Source organism: Boleophthalmus pectinirostris, unplaced genomic scaffold (genome assembly GCF_026225935.1).
Source record: "Boleophthalmus pectinirostris isolate CB_2022bp ecotype Guang Dong unplaced genomic scaffold, ASM2622593v1 HiC_scaffold_3, whole genome shotgun sequence".
NCBI classification, from domain to species: Eukaryota; Metazoa; Chordata; class Actinopteri; order Gobiiformes; family Gobiidae; genus Boleophthalmus; species Boleophthalmus pectinirostris.
This window is the reverse complement of record NW_026571299.1, coordinates 22343570-22368556: the sequence shown is the minus strand read 5'-3', so window position 1 is coordinate 22368556 and position 24987 is coordinate 22343570. Positions and strand designations below refer to the sequence as shown.

At 40.1% G+C, this 24987-nt stretch overlaps 1 protein-coding gene across 4 annotated transcripts in view; it reads right to left on the bottom strand.

The window, feature by feature from the left end:
• cpne5b (copine Vb) overlaps positions 1-24987 on the bottom strand; it is a 336051-nt gene that overhangs the window by 204552 nt on the left and 106512 nt on the right. The window contains exons 4-6 of one of the 4 annotated variants that reach the window (XM_055160492.1): positions 9437-9540; positions 4988-5027; positions 3288-3302 (exon numbers count right to left, since the gene is read on the bottom strand). In XM_055160492.1, the coding sequence (XP_055016467.1) occupies positions 3288-3302; positions 4988-5027; positions 9437-9540 (159 nt within the window). Of the gene's footprint in view, positions 1-3287; positions 3303-4963; positions 5028-9436; positions 9541-24987 lie in introns of all 4 variants that reach the window. The other 3 variants (XM_055160489.1, XM_055160490.1, XM_055160491.1) reach the window with 3 other exon arrangements.

The window sequence follows — 24987 nt, the reverse complement described above, 5'->3', positions numbered from 1 at the left end:
CTACGCAGCGTACGCGAGAAAACGCAGTCCGCACGCGGCACACGAGACGACGGCGGTGTCCACGCAGTACAGAAGGAGATGTGATCTGCTCGTTCTCAGGTTGTTGACGATGATGAAGGTGTGTGTTTGTGTGTGCATCTCCTCATGTCGCAGGTCAATATAGGACAGTCCTGCAGATATCATGAGAAATATGCAGTTTGTTTTCACCAGTGCCAGTAGCTCCGGTTTGACATTTAACTTGTAGGCTATTTTATATTTGTTATTTTCTTTTATATCTCACATCGGGAGAAGAATTTCCAAGACACAAATGCATTTTTTTCCCATGCACTGTTGGCTCTGTTCTACTGGCTCTTCGACCTCCACCGTTGTGTGACTGACACCAACAATGTTAAGACATTTACACAGCTCTTACTGCATGCGTTCTGTGTGGGTTTCCGGAAATGAGTGGAATTACCAAAATAAAAATAAATAAATAAATAAATGGGATGTAGCACAAAATGTGAAAACAGGAAAATATCGCCATGTAATCCATTTATTTCAGCAAAGTAACTGTAACTGAATACAGTTACTCATAATTTGTACTCTGATTATTTACATGTAATCTGTTACTCCCAACACTGTAAATAATGCACAAAAAAACAAAATCATATCTGAAGGAGAAAGGAGAAACATAAATTTCATTTCAGATTGTCAAGGTAAAGCTTTTGTCACTTTAGACTTACAATGGAAAGAGGAACCATAACCATTACCTCAAAATAATATAACACAAGTATAAGCAGGCCCACTGACAGAAATTTGGAGGCTTGGGGCATGTAGCCTCACACGGGCCTCTCTCTATCGCTACGTTCACACTGCAGCCTGAAGTAACCCAAATCTGATTTTTTCACCACTATTCTCCTGTATCTGATCTTTTAATGACAGTTTGAACGACACAGATCAAATTTTTTTCAAATGTGACCCAGGCCACTTGGATACATGCTCCTAAAACTGATACATATCCGATCTTTTGACATGTGACTTCAGTCTGAATAGACATTCATTGAGTCAGACATTGGTCTACAACCACACGTTTCTTTCTACAGACGTTGCTGCTACTGTCCCACAAAACACCATGGCCAAAAACCTTGTCCTTCTCCATCGCCTCCAAAACAAATACTCTGTACATGTTCTGGCTCCGCTACGACAGCAACTTTAAAATTTCCATGTGCTCAATACTGCGTCCATGTTTAGGCGATTTCCGTACATCTTCCATCCTCCAATGCGCATGCGGGACACTTTTGGGGCGTTTAGCGTTCGCACTGGAGATCACATACAAGTCACATTTAATTGGAAATGTGAACGACCTCACAAAAAAATCTGATTTAAAAAAAAAATCGAGCATTAAGCCCTGCAGTCTGAATGTAGACCGTATTCATTAACACGCAGAGGTTCTAGTTCTGGGCTTCTAACACCGTGGCACAACCGACCCCTTTGCACCCCTTGTCAACTCCCCCAGAGTACAAGTAAAAGTTTTGAGTCAGAAAACCTCTAAGAAAAATAAAGTTAAGGAAAAATACCCACATCTGGTTTAGTCAAATAGAAAAGCACAAGTATTTCATTGGAATAAAGGAACTGTATGTAACATTTTGACTTAAAATTCCATAAACTTGTCCTGCCTGTGTCAGCAGATACAAGGAAGACATGTTCACGTCACATATAACTTTTATTGAGAATACATGTAATACTTGTTTATCCTTCATTACAAAAACATTACACATGATGGACAAGTTGTTTATGTTATATTTTGGTGGGGTTTTTGTTCAAACGATTAAGGGGCCGTCCACACGACAACGTTTTTTTGGTCAAAACAATGAAGTTTGTATTCGTCCACACGGAGTGAACGTTTTGGATGGGCGAAAACTGAGTTTTTTGAGAACGGGTTCCAGAGTAGAGAAATCGGAGAATGCTGGCGTCACGTTGTCGTGTGGACAAGCAAACCTCAGCTTTGGAAAAACTACAACGTCACAATCCCGTCACCGTCAGGGTCCTCCGATGCAGCGAAGCTCACAGCCCTCAAACTGGCCTCCACAGACCACAAGAGTGTTGGCAAAATGGGACAGGTGTAGTGTACGGAGCCGTTCCCGTCAGCCAGCAACCGAGACCTGCTGCCAGCGCCAATATTAACAACTCACACCACAGAAACCGCACACGGATCAATAACAAAGATTATGTTTACACTGAAATGAATCCGTGTATCACCGTATCAGAAACGATTTGCGTCCAGACACGTTGTTTCTGTGTCTGCAAGTCTTCTCTATCCACACAGCTTTGTGCATATGTGTTTACGTTTTACAGAAACAAAACTTAAAACCACATGGTGTTAGGCGTGTTCTATCAAAAATGATTAGACTCAATCAATTTAAATCACAAAAAAAATGTATTCCCCTTCCAATACAATTCTAATACAGAGCTCTGGGTCAAATCGCTGCCCCTGACGGCCTACAGCTACACAGGACTTACAACAGGCGATCTGAACGCCTGTGTGTCCCTCAACCCAGAGATATAAAACAACAATATGAATATGCAAATAATATGTTCAGCAGGTTCACGCCTTGAATCGTCCTTGAAGCGTCTTTGCATTTCTTCTTTGTGAGCAGGTGACAACCCCACTCTGTAAATCACCACCAAGTTTTGTTTAGATAACACCAGCCTGGGTTATCTTTATAGCCTTATCTGCAAAGGAATGCCCCTAAAAACATGCACCTGTTATTTAGGACACACATAGTATTACCTTTAAACATTAAACAATGTTCAACTCAATGTATAACTTCATTAAACAATATTCAAACCACCACTTGATACAGTCTTCAATGGCAAATTTGCATGAACTGAGTGCTCAAAAAACAGCTCACTATTGTGCACTGATGCGGTTCAGCTTCTGTTGGACTAAAGAACACGACTCAGTGGAATATATGGGTTTTTTCTGTGACTTATGTTTAACTTTTGCAAAACAAAACGGCTATATTTCTGGGATACATCTAAAATCGGCTAAATTACCTTAAAGTTAAAAAAAACGGTGATGAGATTTGCATTATTAAATATTATTATCATAGTTAACAGCGCCGCATACAGGTGTGGCAGTTGCATTACATCATTTTCACTCAGTGCTCCGTTGTCGTGTGGACGTGAATATTTACTGATCTGGCACGTGTGTGGATGTGAATTTTTTTTCAGCCCACAAAGAAAAAAATCCAGGAGCGTTGTCATGTGGACGTAGCTTGAGCCTCACATGACTCTGATTTAGACACATTAGTCACATTAGGCTCTACTCACACTTACGTCACAAACCAGGAAGACGTTTCGAAACATGCGGGCTCTGTTCACAGTAATAAGTCTGAAAAAAATCTAGAAAATGTTCCAGTTTTCTTCATCTCCATGTCATTGTAGTGTTCTGTTATGTTTGACTAATCAACAATTCCAACCATACCTCAGTTTTTATCATTTCCCCTCTGAAACACAACTCCGAGTGCACTGGGTACATGTGATTAGAAAAGATGAAGGGCCAAATTCCAGATGATTCCAAACAGCACATACGTCTGCAGTCTTCATTTACTTCAGTGGGTTTGATCACAGTCTCTTGGTGAAGTTGTCATCGTGTGTTTCCAAACGTCTTCCTGGTTTGTGATGTAAGCGTGACTAGAATTTGTTTGCCGTGCCTCTTGTGTTCTTGTTAGCTTGGTGATTGAGACACTAATAGTCCTTGGTAACTTAAGTTTTGAGACTGGTTTGTTTTTGTGTTATTTGTAATGGATGTACTCTGTTTTTCTTGGCTACTTTTAGTTATACATTTAATTACTGTGTTTAGAGCCTCTTTTTGTTAAATAGTGTAAATATTTTGTCAGCTTTACCGTACATTTCTTTGAAATAAATTACAACTTTAGCTTTATTATTTTACATCTTGGTCCTTTTGTTAGTTGCCTTATCCCTAACAGAACTGGGTCATAACACTAAACCCCAGCACGTGCACCAGTCCTGAGTCAATGCTAGTGCAGCCTCTGTAGCTCAGGGAGGGAATTCTGGAGGTTCTGAGCTTCTCATGAAGCATGTTTGGTTTGGTTTGGTCTGGTTTGGTTTAGTTTAGTTTAGAAACTTTTATTTTCCTCCAAGGGGCAATTCTGTTTGCAGTCACAGACTCCATCATAAAAAAAAAACCACACATACATGTCACACAGGTCAGGGGCTCGGACAGTTCTGGGCATCAGAGCTGAGCCTTTGTGCATCTCAGACACTTGGCTCAGACTATTTCACATCTGTGTTTAGGAGCTGAATGGCAGAGGGAATAAAGGAATTAGCTAATCTATTTGTTTTCCTGCTGAGGGCAAAGTAGCACCTCCCAGAGGGCATCAGGGAGAACCTCTCTTTTAAAATGTGATTTGTGCTGCCAGTGATATATTTGGCTTCTGGAGCACCTCCTGCTCCATAAAGAGTTTGGGCATCTGCACACTGATTAGATTTTTACAATGTTGTTCAGGCTGTTTTTGTCTTTTGACTGACAAACCATAAAACCAACAGTTAAAAGATAAGGTTAAAAGGCTCTCAATAAAAGAATGATAAAAAGCACACAGGATTGGTTTCGAGACATTAAAGAGTTGAGTTTGTGCAACAGGTGGATTCTCTGTTGAACTCTTTTTGCAATAGAATCCATGTTTTTGTCAAACTTTAGCTCTGAATCAAATACTGAGCCTAAGTATGTGCAGGAGTCCACAATGTCCACATTTCCTCCATTTATGGCACTGACCTCATGATCTGAATGTTTTTTTTACTGAAGTCAACTCTCATTTCTTGCATAGTCTGTCATATAGTGAGAATGACACACTTGGATGTGTCTTTGTCTCCAGGTGAAGACTCTTGAGACACAGGCTCATTTGTCATATTTTTCAGTAAGAGTACAGGCCACATACAGCTCCTTTAACAGTACAATGACTTGAACATAAACTGGAATACTCACATGTTTGGACAGGTCCGGGCTTTTGGAGTCCACGTCATATCTGCAACACAAAATCACAAATGAATTATACTTCATCTGAGCACACAATTCACTGATGAACCTGAACAAAGAGCAGAGGGGATCTAAGATGGCCGCCGTGTCCGTGGAAACCTCTTTAAAGCCGTTCACAGAGACATTACCATGAGAATAGAGAGAATACAGAGGCTGAAAGAGAAAGAGGAAGTGATCTGTTTGTGATGTGCAAAGATCAAACTGAGAGAAAAAGATTTATGTAAGAGACACGAGCGGAGAATAAAGACATCACGTCACACGCACATCAAGGGACTGCCTCAGCTACATTAACTAAACACACTGCCATTGTCAGGTTAAATAACACCCAGAAATGATGTGTTTGTGAAGATGAACTCAGCTGTTGTGGAGACAGGACATAAATGGATGAATCCTGATGTTACAATAAGAGTGGATATTACACTTCTCTATACTTTTATAAACTGTTACACATCACATATGTAGATCACCATGTCGCCTTTTATTCTTTTGCCAAAAACAACATATTAACATGTTTTAGTTTCAACAAGTTTCTGCGCTAAGTCACTATCACAGCGCGCACCTCGTTAATGAAATTACTGTACATCTCATCAGGTTTGTCCAGATATACAGTTTTGTATCATGTTTTGGTATATTTATGGACTTGTTGGTGGAACCTTGCACAGAATCACACTGCTAACCACAAGGAGGGTTTGAATAGGGCCCGGAGAGATCACTAGATTACTCAAACATGCATGCACGACATCTAAAACCTCTTCAGACATGTTTTTGATGAAAGAGGAAGCTAAACAAATCTATTTAGCATTATACCTCCTCCTTTAACTAAACAGCAGTGATTAAAGTGCACCGATTTGATTTTAAGTATCGGATATTGACACCGATACAGAGAAAAACTGCTGGATCAGCTGATATTCTGGTTGTACATATACATTGATGTAATAAGACTATTTACTAGAGCTGATATGGATTTTGTTGTGGCTGATATGATACCGATATAATGGGAGTTGGAGCTGTCGATAGCCGATATAATCACCGATGTATTTAGTGATGTAAAAAGTCACTGTAAATGTTGAATTGTTTAAAAAACTTAGGTTTGGCTCTTGTGGATTTTAAACTGGGTTTATTTAGGCACAATTTATTGTTATTCTGCCTCTTTACATGATATGTCATAGGACTAAAGCAGGTCTAAAGCAGGTCTAAAGCAGGTCTAGACCAGAACTGAACCAGGACTGAAAAAGGACTAAACCAGGACTAAAACAGATCTAAACCATGTGTAAAACAGGACTAAACCAGAACTGAGTGTCGGGACTCGGTCTCTATCTCTATCCCTCTCTCGACCCCGAGATTAGTCCTGGTTTATTTATTTTATGCTGAATATATATATGCACTTTTTTTATTTTACCCTATGCACACGCATATTTTTGAAAGTTTCGTTTATAGCCGCTGCCGCTGTCAAACTCCCACGAGTCTGCGCGCGGTGTGAAGAGAAAAAAAGTGAGAGAAAGAGAGAGAGTGAGAGAAAGAGAAAACACGGCTCCCAATCACAATCACAATCACTCTAAGAGCTGCTTCGTTCGCCACCAACCCATCACTACAAGCTAGTAAATAAACAATCGCTATTAGCCTTTAGCCGTAAATGCTGCGCGCCGCGGTAATTAATTAATTAACAAATTTCATCATTCACACGTCTATTCACAGCTCATTTACATATAAATGCAGGTCCAGTAACAAATATATATAGTCAATATAGTCACTTTACAGCAGACCAATAGAAAACAGCCTGTTTATGTGTGGGAGCTACAGCAGCTAATCGCTAACCAATCAGAACGAACCAAAACTAGCTTCAAAGTCGACACATTTCCAACACTCACCGCTCACACAGGCTCCTCCTCACATCACAAATCTGCACGAATAAATGTCCTTTTAATCCAGACTCAAACCGATTGTCCGTAAAAAGAATATAATCTCAGTGTTGCGCACATGGATCTATGTCTGTGGGCAGGGTTGGGGAGTAACAGATTACATGTACCGGAGTTACGTAATCAGAGTACAAATTATGAGTAACTGTATTCAGTTACAGTTACTGTTTCAGTGACTGGTAATTGGATTACAGTTACTGTGTTGAAATAAATGGATTACATGGTGTTATTTTCCTGTCCCCCCCCCCCCCCCCTTTATATGGTTAAGTAAAGTCTGGACTTTTCATTTTCTTTTAGCAAACAAAACATCTTATGTTACGATATCCTAGTCTTTGCTTCTCTACAGCAAATCAAGTAATCCAAAGTATTCAGATTACGTTACTCACTTTAATTAATTTAATGGATTATGTTACAAACTACATTTTGGGGTATGTAATCTGTAATCTGTAGGGGAATACATTTTAAAAGTAACCTTCCGAACACTGTCTGCGGGTGACAAACGCACGTGACTCTGGCGGTGTGTTCAGGGACAGTACGAACACACACACTGACAAATGACTTCGCAGATAAATAGTGATGCAGAGCCACATATTAGGACATTTATCTGTCTGTAAATTGGATTAAATGAACATAATGTAGAGAGTCTAAGATTTATAACGAGGTATAACATGCCCAAAAAATATCGGCCCCTATCAGCAAGCATATCGGCCGATAACTGATAAGCTTCCAGGTGCTCATATCGGCCAACTGATATATCGGTTGGGCTCTACTATTTACTGGTCTTAATCAGCTCAGAAAGCCTCATTTTGAACTTTCCCACAGCGCAAGGAAACGCTGAAACATTAAAACGTTTCAAGGGCAGATGGACATCCTAGTGAGGTCAGAGTAAGACGTCCAAATAGTGGACGTCAATTTGCATGTCATTTAGTCCAGAATTTGTCTTGGACTGATGGATATATGTATATATATATATATATATAATGTATGCAGCCCTGACAGACAGCACATCAGCACATAGACTAAAATATTATAAGGCTTAAAGATTCCAGTAGTGGATATTTGACTCTCTGAACCTGTGTTTTTCTGTTTTTCTAATTCCATGAATGTAAAAATGCCAACAGCCACTGTTCAGTTGAGCTCTGAGTTACAAACCCTGAGTCTGAGCTTAATTGAAAACATCTCTAGCTGAACAGTCCTCTCTCCCCTCAGCTCCAAAGTGAAAACAGTGTTTTATTTCTGGACATTAAAATGCAGGAGGACAGTTTGAGATGAGAGAGAGAGGAGCACAGAGGACAGAGACACTAAAGGGACCACCATTAAAATGAATGAATGTGAAATCAAACAGAAGAGAGGGCATGTTTCACAGTCAGCCGGTCTGATCTGAGCTCCAGTATCACCAAAGAGGCTTTATTAGAGGGTGCATGACAGGTTAGACTTCTTATTTCCCTAAAACATATTTAACAGCACGATATTAAAGAGGCAGGATTAGAAAAAGTCTCTCTGAGGATTCTTTCGAACCAGAGTCTAGTATTATACTTATGTGGGGCATCGACTGTAACAAATTGTGTTGTGTTATGTGAAATTGTATTATTTGGAAATGCTATATAATGAATAATTAATTAACTCCCTTTGCTCTCCACCCAAGTGACTCCCCCTTCAGAGCGCTGTCTCAACACAATCAGTGTGCATCCTGCTAATGAATCTATACTGCACATCACATCAGGTTTGTCATGTTGTTATGTACAGTTTTGTATCATGTTTTTGTATATTTCTGGAGAATTGTCGTGTGGGAGAATGGGTGATGTAGGCTTGTGGGCGGAGCCTTGGACAGAATCTTAAAGTTGACCATAAGGAGGATTTGACTAGGACATGGGAGAGATCACTAGATTCCTCAAATATCCATGGATGACAATCTAAAACATCTTCAGGCAGGTTTTTGAGGAAGGAACAATTGCCACGTTTATATGAGAACTTTCATTCCGAATAAAAATATTAAAATTTTGAATAAAAATTAATTTCACTTTAAAAACACTTAATTCCTGATGAAAATTATAATTCGGAATTGAACTTAATTCCAACGTAAGTGGGCAGTTTATTCAGATTGTCCAATCAGAACTCTTCTCCACCCCCAGATGCTGAGGAATTACATGGTGATTTTCCATGTAAGCCTAAATTTTGATTTATTTTTTCCATGTAAACTTAAGGGCGAATATTTTAATTCAGAACTATTTAATTCCAAACTATTAATTCAGAATTGAAACACATCATGTAAATGTGGCCAGTGTTCATAGCAGATATGACAAGTGAGGTAATTTCATTGCTGTTACCTAGCAACCGCAATGTAAACTGCACAATAGTGATGAGTAGATTGATAGAAAATACATGACAACACCCTTGATTTTGTTCAGTTAGGTTTCATTTGTGAAAAATGTCTTCCCTGTGCATAAAGAAGTAAAAAAAAAAAAGTAAAAAATCAACTCACAGGTCAAAGCGCAGATTCTGCTTCTCCTCAAAGAAATAGTCCATGATGTATTTTCGGACAAAGTCTGGGTTCAGTGTGTTGTCGATCACCTCTGTCCGACCAAACTGAAACACACAATAAAGATGGATTATAATACTACAGCTGAAATCTCAAATACACACCCAAACACAACGCACAAACACATGGTCTGCTCCTGAGCTCATCAGTGATTTGTAAATTTGAAATGAATATTAAAAACATTTAGATCCAGGCTCTTGTGGAACACTTGTTTTGAAAACCTAAACATATATATATATATATATATATACATACATACATACATACATACATATATATATATATATATATATATATATATATATATATATATATATATATATATATATATATATATATATATATATATATATATATATATATATATATATATATATATATATATATATATATATATATATATATATATATATATGTAAATGATCAGGTTTTTAAAATTGTATCTCAGGTTGGGGAGTTGAGTCATCTAGGACTGTTTTTTTTTTTTTTCCAACCAGTTTGATTGACAGCACAGTTCTGTTTTGTTTTGTTTTTTTGTTGAAAAGGAAGCTCTGTGGAAAAGATATTGCACCACCACCACCCACTGAAATGGCTCCAATTAGAAAAAAAAAAAAAAAAGTGAGTTTAAATCAGCTCTGTGACACTGTGTCTGAATATTTGGGTTTTCATCAGTGGTAGTTTTGGTGCATTTTTTGTCATTAAATAACTGTGTGAAAGTTTTTGTTTTTGTTTTTTCAAGGCACACCTGGCAATGACTCTAGACACACAGGTTGACATACAAGTATCTAGGAGCTTGGAGAAGAGCTGCTGCTCCTCTAAACAGGGGGAGTATTGAGTATTGTTATTCTTAACAGCTCAATGACTGAACACATGAATGATATGAAAGTGGAGTCAGTTCTACTGTGGGAGCCTAAACCCAGTTCTGTAGTTTTTTCATTACTGAGATAATTATTCTTATTTTGTTTGATTTAATATTTACTTAAAATGCATGTTGTTTGGTATTTTGGTCATTCTTTATGGTTAACATGATCGTTTGTTGATCATGAAACCTTCAAATCAGGCAAGAAATCATAATAATGGACTCAGACTTGAACTTTAACAGCCACATCAAATCAATAACATCTGCAGCCTTTTACCATCTAAAAAACAGAGCAAAAATGAAAGTTTTACTGTCTAAATCAGACTTGGAGAGACTTATCCATGTGTTTGTCTCCAGTAGGTTAGATACTGTAATGTTCTGCTCACTGGTCTCTCCAAACGAGCTGTGAGACGCTGCAGAACATCCAGAACGCTGCAGCTCGGGTCCTTACTCGAACTAGGAAGTACAAGCACATAAGTCCTGTGCTCAGGTCTCTGCACTGGCTCCTGTGGCTCAGAGAATAGAGTTTTAAAGCAGTTCTGCTTGTACAAGTCTCTCCATGGTCGAGCACCAAAGTCCATCTGTGACATGTTAGTGTCATATGAACCATCTCGCACTCTGAGGAGCTCAGGGACCGGCCTCCTGCTGGTGCCCAGAGTCAGGACTAAACAAGGGGAGTCAGAGTTTCAGATTCACGCAGCTAAAACCTGGAACAGTCTGAACATGTGAGACAGACTCGACTTTGACACTGTTTAAATCCTGTGCATAAATGAAAGGTTTTCATTCCACACTCTTCTCTCTAATTTATGTCTCTCTTTTTTAATTTTAATCTTTATGATTATTTATGTTTTGATTAGTTTTTATTATGATTTTAATGTATTTCTTATTCTATAAAGCACTTTGAATTACTTTGTGTACGACGTGTGCTGTACAAATAAATTTGCCTTGCCTATTTGCTACAAAATAATTTGATCTATTTACATTTTTCTGTTAATTATTGTTAATGTAACCAGGGTTAAAGTCAATCCGGTTATCTAGATCCAACCCAGGTTTTCCCCCACTCCACATGACTTGTCACCACCCATCACACCGCCCATTTCACCAATTATCCAATCACACGTCATCAGTCAGAGTATATAAGGTCCCCTGACTTGTCGCTCCTCAGTTGTGTGGGAGAGAAGCCAGGGGACAGAGCTTGAAGGTCAGTACATATACGTTTTTCATTTTATATTCTCATGTTTCACATTTTTAACTTCACAATTAACACCTTTTTAGAACCAGACCCGTTGTGCGACATTGTCATGTGTGCTGGGCATTTCAATACATTGAAACAATACTGAACTGGTAAATTGGAACTGAAACCAATTTATTGATTATTTAATGACTTTGTTCTTGTTCGCTTTTCATGCTGGTGCTAATGCTAGGGCTAGCATGCTAATGCTAACATGTACTCAAAGTGATCGGTTTGTAATCTTGTGACAGATTGTGACTTATGAACTCTTGTAATATTAATGTTAATGCTAATGCTAAGTGTAAACATTATTATGTTCTAAGAGGCCTTTCTTTTAATGTGCACACAGGCCAGGTGCCCAAACTTGGGTTTAATTTGATGGCGAGCTAGGAACTGTCCTTTTGAGAGAGCTTCGGTCTGGTAGGAGGTGAACCACCTGTCCTCTGTCTCCCACCTACTCCAGCTACCTCCACTACTTAACTGTACAATCAACTGCACTTAATGGACATCATACCCCCCTCATCATAACTAATACCGGACACTGAAGTAGCTTGGACTCTGTTTCCACACTGGGCAAACAGACCCGGTTCGCAAGGACGTTTAATTGATTGAGTTTGCTTGATTTTTGTTTGCTGCAGCTGATGTATATTTTGTTATCTCACTTTTGTCCCTGTATAATACACATTATTCATTTTTCAACTAATCCATTGTCTCAATTTACTGCCCCTGCCCTCCAGTAGCCTTACCTAGGATTTTCTGATCATCCAACTCCGGTCATTACACGGTCATTACACGGTCATTACACGGTCATTACACGGTCATTACACGGTCATTACACGGTCATTACACGGTCATTACACGGTCATTACACTGTTATTACAGTTACAATTATTATACATTTGTTACACTTTTATTACCTAGTAATAAGCAAACACTTGTTACATTAATGTTAATCATAAGTTTACTCAAGTAATGTTTACTTTTTGTATTCTTTTATGTCTATGACTCCTTATTTAAGGCGAGTGCAGGTGCACCATGGGAGTGTGGAGTGAAGCCAAACAGTTTTTGACCTCCTGTCACCTGTATGTTAAAAGTTCCTTTTTTGTTTGTATGTGTATGTCCCAATTCTGAACACTCAGTAAAGAGTTTTTAACTGCACTTGGATCGTTCCCCATGGTTTATTTTATTTTTGAGGCATTTTAAAATGTGGAACAAGGTGTGCAAAGCGTCAACTTTGGCTTGCACTACATTTTCTGGAAATGTTACGTTACCTAAAAAGTTCTACAGTGTGGCATGACACTTATCTATCTCCACGGAGACAAACAGTTGATGCCACCAGGCTAAGTTACTGGTTAGGTCTGTGGGAAGTCGATCCTGCTCACTGAAAGAATGACCATTGAATCAACGTGTAATTGAATACCACAGATACATTTAACAGTACAATGAGTACAATAGATACATTTAATGCCATACTGTGGAACATTCCAGGCAAAGCAACATCTCCTTCTCCAATTACTTTTTCTTTTTCTTTTTTTACATTTCCAGAGGAAAAAAAAAAAACAAAAACAAAAAAATCTCACAAGAAGATAATTTTTCTCTTGTGTGCATGAGCGTGTGGACTTTGTAGAGGTCCAAACTACACGGTTGGCTGTTCCTTGATCCTCCTTCAGTCCCACACTAATTAAACAAAAGGAACCTTCAAGAAACTGCATCATGAAAAAATAAAAATAAAAGTATGGACGCTTTGGTGATGCACTAAAAAACCAAGGGATTACGCCAGAAAACGACGAGAAAGGAAGAACAGAGCGATTAAGACGTCCTAATTAGTGAATTGTAGGGCTTTGGAGGGAGAGGAGGAGGGAGGGAGGGGGCGGAGGATTGGCTCAGGTCCAGTTGTAACATATGCGCGATACAGGACAAAAGCTGATTAAGGCTTTCACATAAATCAGTGACGAGTGTGGAGAATGAGCCTGTTTAATGGAGTCCATGGCCGTACATCAGAATGAGGGAGTGTGCGCGCTCAGACTCACTGTGAGGAGACGCTTTTGTGGCACAGTAAACAGTCAGTGTCAGGCAGGATTCACACACACATTATCAAGTATGAGACAAAACTGAGACTAAACCGAGAGCGGACACTTGTAACTGTACAGAAACACCGACATGTTGCTGAATGAAGTGCTGGACATGGAGGGATGAAAATAAAGAACACATATGATGCATTCTAGTGGCGTGAATTCTCTTTTAAAGGGATAGTTTGGATTTTTTGACATGAATCTGTATGGCATCCCCGTGAGCAGTGTCGTGCATCCACACCGACTTACCCCCGACAGCGTCCAGTGAGCCGAGATACTGGCCGTTTTCGGTGCTCAAGAAAGTAGTCTGGCGAGTTGGCTGGGGACATTAAAATTAAGTGTTTTTCTTCTCAAAATAATCTGTGTTCAAAAGAGTGATACATTTGCATCACAAAACCATCGTAATGTCCCCTGCCAACTTGCCGGACTACTTTCTTGAGCACCGAAAACGGCAGTTCTGGATGAAATAATGTCAAAGTTTCACAGAATGTATAGAAACAGATCAAGACTTTTATATTTAATGTTCACTCCCACGTTCACTCCCAAAGAGAACTTGCTCGACCTTTACTACTTAAATACCTTTACTTAAGTTGATTATTTTATGTGATACTTTTACTTGAGTAACTTTTTACCTCTGTAGCTTAACTTTTACTTAAGTGACACAGTTTGAGAGTCTCCTGATGCCGGTGTTCAAATGGAGACACTTGACAAAATGGAAAGTCGCACAGTTGCACAGGAGTCCAGTCTGATCTTTAAAAAAGCTTTGTAAAAATAAGCCGTTGTATAATTTCTCAGAGGATGAAATCTCTTGGTGTCTGACCAAAGTGACCTTTAGAGATAGTCACTAATTGAACAGTGTCTGTGTGAGCGAGGAGCTGCTGTGAGGCTGCACAGACAGAACAGACATAGAGATGAAGAAAACAACAGAGCAAAGAGCAAAGAGCAGCCCTCAATATGAAAATCCACTGACATCAGCACACTGCACAGCCCCGACACTTTAAACAGAGCAGCACATCACAGTCCTCAGGTGGATTGTGCTCTTTGGATAATAATATTATGCAAATCCTGTATATTTAGGTTGAGTTTTCTCTCAAACGGAAAACATGTGGTAATACAGGAAGTGCTCCACTGTGTTTTTAAACTCCGTACACCTTCACTGGAATCATTTGGATGATCTCAGCCCTGGAATTGTCAATCTCTACTGGAATAAAGGTAAAAGGAGCTGTTCACTTGATTGAAAACTACCGCTTCATGACATCATAAGTTGGAAAAGATTTTGAGCTTTGGAGATGTAGACAAACATAATAAAGAGTTGCTTGAACATGTGTGAATGAAACAAAACACAACTCCATTTCTGTTTTTGAGGAGATAACAACATTCTAAGGCTACATTCAGTCTGCAGCCTGAAGTGACTCAAATCAGATTTTTTGGCCCCTATGCTCCTGTATCTGATCTTTTAATGACAGTCTGAACAACACAGATCCGATTTTTTTCAAATGTGACCCAGGACACTTGGATATGCGCTCCTAAAACCGATACATATCCGATCTTCTGACATGTGACTTCAGTCTGAACGGCCAAGGCACATTCATCCACCTACACGTCATGAACAAGCTACAAATGTCATTATGCTGCGCTGATGTAGGAAGAAAGTCACAGCCACGGCGGACCACAATTCAAGAGAATTTTCCGGCTCTGAAGGCTCAGAGTCAATGGAGGGAAAGTGAGGTTAGTGAGTGAATTGAATATTTGGGGGGATCACTGTATTCAGGACAAATTGGAGGGGTCTTATCTGAATCAGGTGGTTCAGATAAGAAAAATAAATAAATAAACAAAACAGGTTCTGGGTCTGGTATGACAGCAGCTTTACAATCTCCAGGTGCTCAATACTGCATCCATGTTTAAGCAACTTGTGTGTGACGTCGTCATGAGGGGCACTTTAAGGGCATTTAATGTTCACACTGGAAATCACATACAAGTCACATTTAATTGGAAATGTGAACGACCTCACAAAAAAATACAAATTGAGCATTAAGCTCTGCAGTCTGAACATAGCCTGTTAGACTCTAACAGGTTCTAAAGCTCACTAGAGTTCATTTTGAGTAATCTTGGATCATTAAGAAAAGAAAGTGCCCCCTGATTGATTGATTCATTGAGCTGGGTTCACATGCTGCTGAATTTAAGAACTTGAAAATATCTGCACTATGAGGGTGATTATCTTTTTCTTTTTACTTTTTAAACACTTTGGAAAGGTACTTAAAATTCAGCCACTGATGTTCAGAATGAAAACAATTCAAACTTGTTCAAAATCTGATGAAACTTGTCTTTGTTGTGCGTAAATTGCTTCTGCATTTTGGATGGACTCTTCTTCTGTTGATGAGGGATTCTGTTTTAAAACTCAGCGCTACTTCCTGTGTTTTTGTACTTTTCTTATCAATATTTCTCCACAAATTGTGCCTTAACTGATGTAAAACTCTGATAAATATTGACCACAGGTTCTATTCACCAAACCAATTAGAAAAACATGAAACCCTCACACATCAAAGTCGCGTTCACTTTCCTCAAAAACTATCCTCCAAAAATAAACAGCAGTACAAAGGTTCATGTGTTCTCTCTGAGCAACGAGATCTCAGGTGAAATCGAGTGATCCCAGCAGCTTCAAAAAGTGTTTACATTGTTCCACACCAAAGACGAGAAGTTTGATGAAAGTTTCTGGAGCCATTTGACAAATAACTGATACGATTCAACATTTATTTCAGATTTTTCTATTTGGACATTTCATTCAACACAAAGTCCCTCCCGCAGAGTCCGGTAGGCCCCCGCTCTCCATCTGAACTTCTGATATTAAACCAAAGAAGAAGGCGCAGGAGAAGAGGAGACATTTATGTATCTGTGGAGAAATGGCAGATCTCATTTCAGATCCATTCAAAAGCAGCAGTCCGTGGTGCGTGGAGAGAGTTAGGACTTCTAAGAAGTTATAATGTCTGAATTCCATGCAGAAAAGTTTTATATACTCTATAAATGTGTACAAAACTATAGTTCAAGAAAGCTATTAAAAAGTAATTTCAATGGGAAAGCACAAGAGAGCAATGAGAGAAGTGCAAACTTTAGATTAGCTCTCAACACTTCACTATGTACATTTATACTGTATGTACAGACTCTGCACGAATAAAAAAAGGAAGGAACAGTAACAGAAAGTGGAGGAGAAGTGGAGAGAGAGAGGGGGATGCAGAGAGGAAGAGAGAGAAATGTGAAGGGAGGATTGGAGAGAGAAAGAGAGTTGGAGGAGAGGGGAGTGTGGAGTTAGAAAGAGGGGGAAGAGAGAGGGGGGGTAAAGAGGTACAGGAGAGGTGAAGAAAGAGGAGGGTGGAAGGAAGGAGAGGTGGAGAATAAGTAATAATAATAATAATAATACATGAAGAAAAAAAAAAAACAATCATTATCTATATTGTATTAACCACACACACAAGTTAGAGTCTATCTCAAAAGTGATTCTGAATGATTTTTGAACAAATTTTGCAGCTTTCTAAGTTTCTTGTGTTGTGCTGCTTACAAATGGTGTTCACGGCAACAGGTAAAGAAATAATGAAGATCAGATCAATATCAAATCAACAGTTACGGATTAAATAAATAAATACAATTAAAAATACAGGCGTTTAAAAGAGAACGGAACAGAAAAGTGCAGGGCTGAAGAGAGAGAAATAGTTTGGAGAGAGGGAGAAAGAGGAGATGAGAGAGAGCAATGGGGTTTCAAAGAAGGGAGGGTGAGAGGAGAGGGAGAATGAGAGAGAGAAGGATAGAGAGAGAGACAGACACACAGAGAGAGAGAGAGACAGACACAAAAACAAAGAGAGAGACAGACAGAGAGAGAGAGACAAAGACAGACAGAGAAAGAGAGAGACACACAGACGCAGAGAGAGAGACAGAGACAGAAACAGACAGATACAGACAGAAAGTGAAAGACAGACAGACAGAGAGAGAGAGAGAGACACACAGAGGAAGTAAAAGTGGGAGAGAAGAGAAAGACACAAAGAGTGACGTTTAGACAGAAAGAGCAAGAGAGGGACATAAATGGAAAGAGGATATGAAAAAGCAAAGAGAAAGCGAGAGAGTCTGTAGTTTGATTCCCACAGAGTGAAAGAAGGATCCAGTCTGTGGTTAATTGGAGCTCGGGGCAGAGACAGAGACTAAAGACAAATTGACATGTGACATGTACAACAATGACAAGAGACTATATAAGAATGAATCATGTCTTTATTTGTCCATTTCTTCACATGGACGCACAAAGGAATCAGAATTGGACCTGTCACCCCGTCTGCACATTACAACACACAATACAATATGACATGGGGAGACTACCAGAACCAGACACTGCAGCATAATATGAGGATAGAGGGAGGAGAAAACAGAGAACAACCCCCAGACCATGCTCCAATCGGGGCATAGTCTGGTATAATCTCTGGGGAAGTTTATAACAACCCGACAATGAGATAAGATTGGTGTTGTTTGGGTTTAGAACGAGCAGCTGCTTTTTCAATTCTCACAACTATTCTTTTTGTCCATATACTGGTCTCAAGTCCCTTCCCTTTTGCAAAACTTCGAGTTTCTCCAAGACATTCTCCAGTATTGTGATTTAGATCCACCATGTCCATCCAACCAGTGTCAGTGACTGCAAACCCAGCTCATAGTCACAAGTTCGAGTGCTCGGAGTTTTGCCCTTCGTCTCAGTCATTCCGGACAGCCAAGTGAGGCTTTGAAGAGCTGCCTCACTAATTCAAATTTTCCAAAAAATTAGGGCCATGCCTTATTCAATCAGCAAAAGTCCTGCAATCATGGTTCCAAATAGTTCATATTTTTAAAGGCCATGTTGTTCCCTCCTCACAAACAGACCTGGAGTTGTGTTTTGTTTCATTCACATGTTTGAGTAATTCTACATGATTAGTCTGTTTACATCTCCAAAGCTTCAAATGCTCTGTTCCACCTTGTGATGTTATGTAGTAGTAGTTTTTTTTTTTTTTTTTTTTTAGTGACCAACTTCTTTTACCTGATTCTAGTGACGATGTGTTTTCAGTAGGGCCGGGCCTGTTAACGCGTTAACTTTGCGTTAACTAATTAAGTCATTAACGCCGACAATTATTTTAACACCGTTAACGCAGTTTTTATTATTTATTTATTTATTTTATTGTAAACGTATGTTTCTCACTGGCTTTTACTTTGAAAAAGTCCACCGTGAGCGTTTCTTTAAGTTTGATGTCTTTTTTTTTCTTTACACTTTTTTCACTTTTTTTTCTGACCACGTGAGATGCAACGTGCCCGAGCCTCCGCGAGCCGCGGGCCCGGCCGCAGGCTCTGGTCCCGTCGTGGCTCGGGCCGCGAGTTCAGCCGCGGGCTCCGGCTCTGGCCGGACCAGCCGTGCGCTCTGACCTGAGCTTATTTCTTTAGTTCAGTGCTGGAGTAACTGATTTACCCAGATACCATTGGAAGAAAAAATGTGATTGGTCCATTTCCATTCCATTATATTAACCCTTTGTTTCCTAAGAAATATTAGTCCAAGTTTATAACAATGATCTAGAAATTAATACTAGTGCAGTGTTCATTACTCACAGCATAAAAAATATTCAATAAATATATTAGTAGTACAAAAGTCCATTCAGTATTTTTTCTTGAGCCTTCACTGAAGACCTTGGAGGCTCTGAGGTTCCCCTGTGAAAGAAATGCTGTTTGCACAACAAATGTTTGGCTCTTTCATTTACATTTCCAATAAAAGTGTGTCTACTTTTTAATTCATTAATTGGTTTTGCGCATCACATGCGATTAATCGCGATTAAAAAAAAATAAAAATTTGCCCAGCCCTAGTTTTCAGTTTGAGAGAAGGACTGAATCCTCTGCACATTTGTGTGTTAAACAAACAACACAACTCCAGTGATCAGATCAGAGCGCGCAGTGTTGGGAAGGTTACTTTTAAAATGTATTCCCCTACAGATTTCAGATTACACATCTGAAACACAATGTAAGTTACTTTTTTTTAGTCCTAGTTTAGTCCTGGTTTTAGACCTGGTTTAGTCCTGGTTTAGTCATGGTTTTAGTCCTGGTTTAGTCCTGGTTTAGTCCTAGTTTAGCCCAAAATGTGAAAACAGGCAAATACCGTTGTGTAATCCATTTATTTCAGCAAATTAACTGTAATCCAATTACCAGTCACTGAAACAGTAACTGTAACCGAATACAGTTACTCATAATTTGTACTCTGATTACGTAACACCGGTACATGTAATCTGTTACTCCCCAACACTGAGTCATAAAAAAGTTACTAGGTCATAAAAAAGTAAAAAGTAGCAGTGCAGGTCTGTGGGGGCTGAACTTGAAATCTGAACAGAATGTTGCTCTTACTGAAAAATGTGAAAGTGGGCGAGGCACAAACCCGAAGCCAACCCGCGGCCAACGCATTTCCAGCAGCGAAACGGTTTAGACCTGGTTTAGTCTTGGTTTTAGTCTGGTTTAGACCTGGTTTAGTCCTGGTTTTAGTCCTGGTTTTAGTCCTAGTTTAGTCCTAGTTTAGTCCTGGTTTAGACTTGGTTTAGACCTGGTTTAGTCCTGGTTTTAGCCCTGGTTTAGACCTGGTTTAGTCCTGGTTTAGACCTGGTTTAGTCCTGGTTTAATCCTGGTTTAGTCATGGTTTTAGTCCTGATTTTAGTCCTGGTTTTAGTCCTGGTTTAGCCCAAAATGTGAAAACAGGCAAATACCACCATATAATCCATTCAACAAAGTAACTGTAATCCAATTACCACTCACTGAAACAGTAACTGTAACTGAATACAGTTACTCATAATGTGTACTCTGATTATGTATATGTAATCCGTTACTCCCCAACACCGAGAGCTCATCACTGGGTCATAAAAACAAGTCAAAAGTAATAGAGCAGGTCTGTGAAGGTTGAACTTGAAATCTGAACAGAATGTTGCTCTTACTGAAAAATGTGAAAGTGGGCGAGGCACAAACCCGAAGCCAACGAGTTTCCAGCAGCGAGATGATCTCCAGCATCAACTCCAGGTCTGTTTGTGATGAGGAAAGTCCTTTAGAGCACAGAGCAGGGTAAGATGTGTGTAAGATGTGTGTAAGACGAGTGTAAGACGAGCGCGCTGTCTCTTCACTCGAGTGTGAGTTGGGGCTTGGTGGAGGTTTTGGTTCAGTGTCGTTCTTCAGGCGTCTTTAATCTTGTTATAAGTTTGTAACACGTTTCTTATCATATCCACATTACACGCTGTAATGAAATAGAGACAAGTGATACTGCGCTTTGTCCCCGGACTTGCACACTTTCACAGGAGTCTATTTTTATCGGCTATTTTGAAGAATTTTCTGTCTTTCTTTAAGCGAGTGAGAGAATATTTCATTAAGTTTCTCCCTGGAGCTGCCTACTGTTCTGATCTGACTTTCCTCTCTCATTTCTCTCTCTTTCTCTCTCCATTCTCTCACTGGTCTGTCTCTTTCACACACACTCTCTCTCTCCTTTTCTCTCTCTTTCTTATCCACTCTCTCCACCTACTTCCTTATTTCTTCCTCTCCCTTCTCTTTCTTTCTCCTCATCAGTCCCTCACCTCTATTTTTTCTTTATTCTTTTTCTCGCTTTTTTTCTCACACTCTTTCTCGTTCTTTCCCGTCTTTTTCTCCTTCCCTCCCTCCTTCTCTCCCTTTCTTCTTCTTCCATCTCTCTCCAGTCACTCTCTCTCCTCCTCTCTTCATTTCTCTCTCTATCTCCCTCCCCTGTTATCATCTTTTCTCTCACTTCTCTCTCCCTCCTCTCTTTCCTCCTTTTGTCTCTCTCGTTCTCTACTCCATCTCCTCTCTTTATTCTTTCTCTTATTTCCTTTCTCCTTCTCTCTCATCTCTATCCCCCCTTTCTTTACTTCGCCCTCTCTCTTCTTCCCCCCTCTTTCTCTGCCCTCCCTTCTTCTCCCCCTTCCCCGCACTCTCTCTCTTATCCTTCTCCCGCCATCTCTGTCGCCATCTCTTTCCCCCTCTCCCTCTCTCTGTCTCTCCCCCTCTCTCTCGTCTCTCCCCCTGTTTCTCCCTCTCTCTCTCTCTCTCCGTGTCTCCCCTCTCTCCGTCGCTCCCTCTCTCTCTCCATCTCTCTCTCCGTCTCTCCCTCTCTTTCCCTCTCTCTCGTCTCTCCCCCTCTCTCATCTTCCCCCCTGTCTCTTGTCTCTCCCCATTTCTCCCTCTCTCTCTCTCTCCATCTCTCCCTCTCTCTCTCCGTCTCCCCCTCTCTCTTTCCCTCTCTCCTCTCTCTCCGTCTCTCCCCCTCTCTCTCTGTCTCTCCCCCTCTCTCTCTCGTCCCCCCGTCTCTCCCTCTCTCTGTCTCTCCCCTCTCTCTCTCGTCCCCCCCCGTCTCTCCCTCTCTCTGTCTCTCCCCCTCTCTCATCTTTCCCCGTCTCTCGTCTCTCCCCTGTTTCTCCCTCTCTCTCTCCCTCTCTCTCCCTGTCTCTCCTCTCTCCGTCTCTCTCCCTCTCTCCGTCTCTCTCCCTCTCTCTCCGTCTCTCCCTGTCTCTCCCTCTCTCCGTCTCTCTCCTCTCTCCGTCTCTCTCCTCTCTCTCCGTCTCTCCCTGTCTCTCCCTCTCTCCCTCTCTCTCCTCTCTCTCTCCGTCTCTCCCTCTCTCCGTCTCTCTCCCTCTCTCCGTCTCTCTCCCTCTCTCTCTCCTCTCTCTCCGTCTCTCCCTCTCTCCGTCTCTCCCTCTCTCTCTCTCTCTCTCTCTCTCTCGTCTCCGTCTCTCCCTCTCTCTCTCTCTCTCCGTCTCTCCCTCTCTCTCTCTCTCTCCGTCTCTCCCTGTCTCTCCCTCTCTCTCTCTCTCTCCGTCTCTCCCTGTCTCTCCCTCTCTCCGTCTCTCCCTCTCTCTCTCTCTCTCCGTCTCTCCCTGTCTCTCCCTCTCTCCCTCTCTCTCTCTCTCTCTCTCTCTCCGTCTCTCCCTGTCTCTCCCTCTCTCCGTCTCTCCCTGTCTCTCCTGTCTCTCCATCTCTCTCCGTCTCTCTCGTCTCTCCCTCTCTCTCTCTCCTCTCTCTCCTCTCTCCCCTCTCTCTGTCTCTCCCGTTGGTACGTTAGTGTCTCTGTCCAATCAGAACCTTCCCCACCTCCAGACACTGAGCCACATTAAATAAAGAACATTTAGACCATTACATAAACCTCAATTCAGAATTATTATTTCCATGTAAACTCAAAGAACATTTTAATTCTGAAATATTGAATTTAGAACAATTAATTCAGAATGAAAAAACATCATGTAAACGTGGCCACTGAGGGGGGAGTCTGGAGGACTAAAAGGGAACAGTGTGATTGAGGTGTTGACACTTGTTTGACCAAACTGAAGTCAGCACAAACTTAGATTTCGGCGTTTTTGACCAGAAAGCTGCAAATGTACCAAAAGTTTGCTCTACAATTGCAAAAAGTGTCTAGTGAGAGTAGATAACGATATCAAAACACCATATACACAGTTTAGATGGAAACAGAGTTAGTGTTTAGTTCCACTTGAAATGTTTGGGAGACGACTGGAGACACAGAACAGATGTGCTCCAGTAAATCTATGCAAACTGTATGAATATGCTAAACAAAAGTTATTGTTGCTGGCGATCCGGTGCACTGTGGGACTTTCAGAATTTTGAGCAGTCTGAATGAAATGACTTCCACCATAACGTGTCCATTATAAACAGTTTCCTTTCTGCACATCGTCCTCTGGGAAACTGAGCAGCACAGATTAGATGCGTGCAGATGAGCTGCTGTTGGAGACTCCACTGCAGGGCCAAGTGATTTAGGGAAATGTTTAATTGCGGATTTTCTGATGAGCTTTACAATTGGGATTTCATTTGTGATTTATGTTGATTCTGCTCAAAGTTCACATTTTAACAAGACTGAAATATGAACTGTGCCGATAAACTAAACTCCAGGGTTAGCAGCGTTTAGTTTTTATCCAGAAGAAGACGGGAGGTTGTATTATTTGTGAAGGAAATTACTTAATGATAATGATTGGTTGTACAGCCTGATCCCGAGGTGACTAAAAGTATGTTTAAAAGGAAAATAAAGCTACAAAGATACTTCCATTGACTTCCATTTTACAGCACTGAAAATAACAATTGACTCAAGCCAAAATACTAAAGTGGAGTGTAATCAAACTTCACTCAACTTTGCTATTTTCATTTCACAAAACTTGTTCCTAACAAATACCATATATTCAGTTCAGTTTTCAGTTACTCAGTGAATGTCTCACACTGAAAAAAAAAGTCTGAGAGGGGGAACAATAACATGACTTATTTAAGATTCTCTGTCAAACATGTTTGAGTCTTACAAAGGCAGTTTGTTTGTGGTCGATGTTGGACCTGCAGGTTTTAATCAGGCTGAGGAAACACCTCCACTGAGAATCCTCCTCCCTAAAACTTTGAGAGGGAAAATTCAAATGGAGCAAGACACAGGACAGATACAAAAGCAGAGGATTATTCGAGGTGATCTGTAGGTCAGCATCATTTGCATCATTCTGAAAGTGAAGTTCAAATAAGTTCAAATAAAATCCCTGTATCTTTCAGAAAAGAAGGTGTTTTCAGAAAAAAGATGTTTGAGAAACATCAAAACTCAGATGAACAAAGTAAGTAAACTGACGAAAATAATTCTAACAGAATAATATTTTTTAAACCTGATCTTTGCAGTTTTACATTGATGGTGTGTTTCTACAGGTGATGTGTCAGGAGGAGGACTTTATACCAGATGCCCTCCCTGTTACTGTGTTTAGAGGAAGAAAAGCAGCACATGGTGAGTTTTGTTTCTGCTGTACACTTCTGATGTTCACTGTGATTCTGTTCTGGTCCATTATCTTATTAGAGAATAAAAGGTGCTTCAACTATATTTAAACATGTACAAATCAAAGTAGATGATCAGAATATAATCATGTGTTCTTCTGTGTCCACAGATCGACACCAGAGCTACTTCACTCACATACTTAGTTCACAGAACAAAACAGACTGTTTTTCACGTTTCTGTGCTCTGCGTTTGATTCTAAAAAGCTGCTTTTGTATTATATGACTTTAAAAACCTTTAAGGACATTTGATGTAGAAGTAACTGTGTGGACAGAATGAGAGAGACTATGAGATCACACTTCTACAGAGTATGAACTAACACATAACATATTTAGAGCCCCATGTTACATTTTATTGTTTAGAAAATGCTATCACTACCCTGTCGGAGCACTATCACAACACAATCAATCAAAACTGCTGCACATCACATCAGGTTTGTCAACTTTTACAGTACAGTTATACATCACTCTTTTACAGAGGTGCAAAACGGGTCCATCTCCA